This window comes from Mandrillus leucophaeus, unplaced genomic scaffold (assembly GCF_000951045.1).
Source record: "Mandrillus leucophaeus isolate KB7577 unplaced genomic scaffold, Mleu.le_1.0 Scaffold59, whole genome shotgun sequence".
Lineage (NCBI taxonomy): Eukaryota > Metazoa > Chordata > Mammalia > Primates > Cercopithecidae > Mandrillus > Mandrillus leucophaeus.
This window is the reverse complement of record NW_012106363.1, coordinates 6188779-6191965: the sequence shown is the minus strand read 5'-3', so window position 1 is coordinate 6191965 and position 3187 is coordinate 6188779. Positions and strand designations below refer to the sequence as shown.

Below are 3187 nucleotides of genomic sequence, written 5' to 3'. Positions count from 1 at the left end.
TGGCTCACGCCTGTAATCCCAGCACTTTGGGAGGCCGAGGTGGGTGGATCACCTGAGGTCAGGAGTTCGAGACCAGCCTGGCCAACATGGTGAAACCATATCTCTACTAAAAATACAAAAAAAAATCAGCTGGGTGTAGTGGCAGGTGCCTCTAATCCCAGCTACTTAAGAGGCTGAGGCAGGAGAATTGCTTGAACCCAGGAGACAGAGGTTGCAGCGAGCTGAGACTGCGTCACTGCACTCCAGCCAGGGTGATAGAGTAAGACTCCATCTCAAAAAAAAAAAAAAAAAAAAAATCAGATTCCTGTCCCACCCCCTCCCCACAGAGACCTATGAAATCTGGATTTCCAAGGGACACGTGCAGTATTCTCTGCCCCTTAAGTGAGTCAGCATCAGGGGAGTCTGAGAAACACTGGTCACTGGCCCTCGGCACCCTTTATTTGGGCTACTTGTTTTAAATATCTTCATCTGTGTGGGTTTCAGCACCCACTACCCCACTGTTAGACTCAAGGTATCTGAATTTTCTCTCCCTGCTCCATGTCTGCCTTTCCTAGTCTTCCCTCCAGTGCAGAAGTGACCTGGGGTAGTGAGACAACACAGGTGTGGGAATGACAGTCGGCCCTCAATAAATGTGCTGTTGACTCAGGCCCCATCCGTGAAAGGATGCTCTCTCCAAGAACGTTCACGGTTTTACCAAGACAAGCTGAGCAGATGGCAGCAGGCTGCTGTAGCACCTGCCCCTCTTCATCCCACCCCTAACTGGCAGGAGTGCTTGCTCACCTAGCAGCGGCAGGAACGGCACAGTCCTTAAGATCCGTACCATCTCCTTGACCTTGGGCTCTTCACTGACCAGCAGTATGTTATGCCCAACAAAAAGGGGCAGCAGATTTTGGTACTTGGAATCCTCCAGGAAGGGCTTCAGGACCTGGGACAGCAGGAAAAAATGACATCGGGAACAAGTGGGAAGAAGAGCCACCTCGTGGGTCATGGGCCACATGAGGCTGAGGGTGCAACCCAAGGGTCTTCTCATCCCCTAATCATAGCTTAGACACCAGATTAGACAGTGACTCATGGAGAGGAGGAATAAGAAGTATCATCACTGGGGAGCAGATGGTGAGGTCTGAGTCTGGTGGGGGTTGGGGGAAGATGGGCAACCCATGCCAAGGGGCCTGCTCCCTACCTGGTTGGGGAAGACCTTCATCAGGATCTTGTGTTTCCGCAGCTGGTGTCGCATAAGAAGCTTGTCCTCTGCGCTCAGAGCCACGTTCTGGCAGACGGCTATCATTCGGTTGTCCTGGAAAACTGCTGCTATCTCCCGGCGGAGAAGCCTGATGAGGCCTGTCTCCTGAAGTTGGAAAGCAATGACCAAGGAAATATCAGCTGACTTCTCTTGGCAACCTTGCTCCCTCTGTGGTAGGTTCTAGGGCTTCCAGTGATGCCCAAATGTGCAAAAGATCGGGGAACAAGTAGGATAATTGGGCCCCTGACTCTCAGGGACATGTAACATCTCCCACTCCTCTAACCTTTTCACTTTCATTAGATAATCGCAGTCTTTAGCAGTGTTTTTCAAACCTGAAAATGCTCAGTTCCACTCCCCCGAAAACAGGTCTGCAGTCTGCCCCAGTCAACAGTGCTTGACAATAATATTGTTCAAATTACTTCAACTATCAATCTGACACTATACTCATGTTGAATCATTTTGCCAATATAAATATAACTCTTTTGCAGTGTTAGTTTAAAATTGAGAAATTTGGCTGGGTGCGGTGGCTCATGCCTGTAATCTCAGCACTTTGGGAGGCCAAGGCGGGCGGATTGCTTGAGGTCAGGAGTTCGAGACCAGCCTGGCCAACAGAGCAAAACCCCGTCTCTACTAAAAATACAAAAAATTAGCTGGGCATGGTGGCATGCGCCTATAATCCCAGTTACTCAGGAGGCTGAGGCAGGAGAATCACTTGAACCCAGGAGGCAGAGGTTGCGATGAGCCAAGAATGTCCCACTGCACTCCAGCCTGGGCGACAGAATGAGACTCTATCTCACACACACACACAAAAAAAAGATGGCCGGGCGGGGTGACTCACGCCTGTGATCCCAGCACTTTGGGAGGCCGAGGCAGGCAGATCACGAGGTCAGGAGATCAAAACCATCCTGGCTAACATGGTGAAACCCCGTCTCTACTAAAAATGCAAAAATTAGCCAGGTGTGGCTAATTTATTTATCATTACAGGTGTGCACCTGTAATCCCAGCTACTCAGAAGGCTGAGGCAGGAGAATCACTTGAACCCGGGAGGCAGAGGTTGCAGTGAGCCGAGATCGCGCCACTGCACTCCAGCTTGGGCAACAAGAGCGATACTCTGTCTCAAAAAAAAAAGATTAGAGAGATACTCTCCCCAACCCCACTGGCTCAGGTAGCTCTCACACACATTTTTGGAGACAAGAAGGAAATTCAGCAGTCCCGTCCAATCCAGAGCCCAAAAGCCAATATAGAATCAAGTGCAGATTTCATCTTAAAGTATCTGGATCAGGCAGTCAAAGTGAAATAATTACGTGAGTGACAATGGCTGAGTGTCCTACTTCACTATGGCCAGAGACAAGATTACTTTAATCCACCATCCCACCACCAAGTGACATGTATCCAAACTCCTCCTTACCTCCTGTGGGGGCCTGGGAGGAGATGGCAGGCATGCTGGGTGGATGGCTGGTTTTGGGGGGATATATTCAGTCACAGCCATCAGCTTCTGCCGCTGAAAGTGCATCACACGACGGTGGCGGGTAACAGCCTTGGAGCCATAGCGGACAGTCTGGAGGGTAGGCAGCCGGCCTGTGAGGGGATACAGCAACATGGTTAGATGCAACCTCTTGGAGGCCCTAGTTTATCCCAGATGGAGAAAAAACACACCCTCTAGCAGAGAAAAGCACAGCTCACAGAGCTAGACTCAGCACAAGAGTGGGACAAGGAATTGTCTACCCCAAATTCTAAATTTCCAAAGCTTCTCTTCTCTTTCAATAAGTGACCTGAGGTCAATTACTTAATCTCTTGAGGTTCCCATTTCTCCAGCTCTTCTTAATGTGCAGAAATGCGAGAAAAAAAATGAGAACAAAGGAGAAAATATTTTGAACACATTAAGAAAAGGGGAGGCCGGGCGTGGTGGCTGACACCTGTAATACCAGCACTTTGGGAGGCCGAGGC

General features: G+C 49.8%; 1 protein-coding gene across 4 annotated transcripts in view; it reads right to left on the bottom strand.

Moving 5' to 3' along the window:
- The window catches only part of MRPL10 (mitochondrial ribosomal protein L10), a 10783-nt gene that overhangs the window by 1745 nt on the left and 5851 nt on the right, over positions 1–3187 (bottom strand). For 3 of the 4 annotated variants that reach the window (XM_011999371.1, XM_011999373.1, XM_011999372.1), the window contains exons 2-4: positions 2649–2818; positions 1181–1345; positions 781–925 (exon numbers count right to left, since the gene is read on the bottom strand). In XM_011999371.1, coding sequence (XP_011854761.1) covers positions 781–925; positions 1181–1345; positions 2649–2818 — 480 coding nt within the window. Of the gene's footprint in view, positions 1–780; positions 926–1180; positions 1346–2648; positions 2827–3187 lie in introns of all 4 variants that reach the window. The other variant, XM_011999370.1, reaches the window with a different exon arrangement.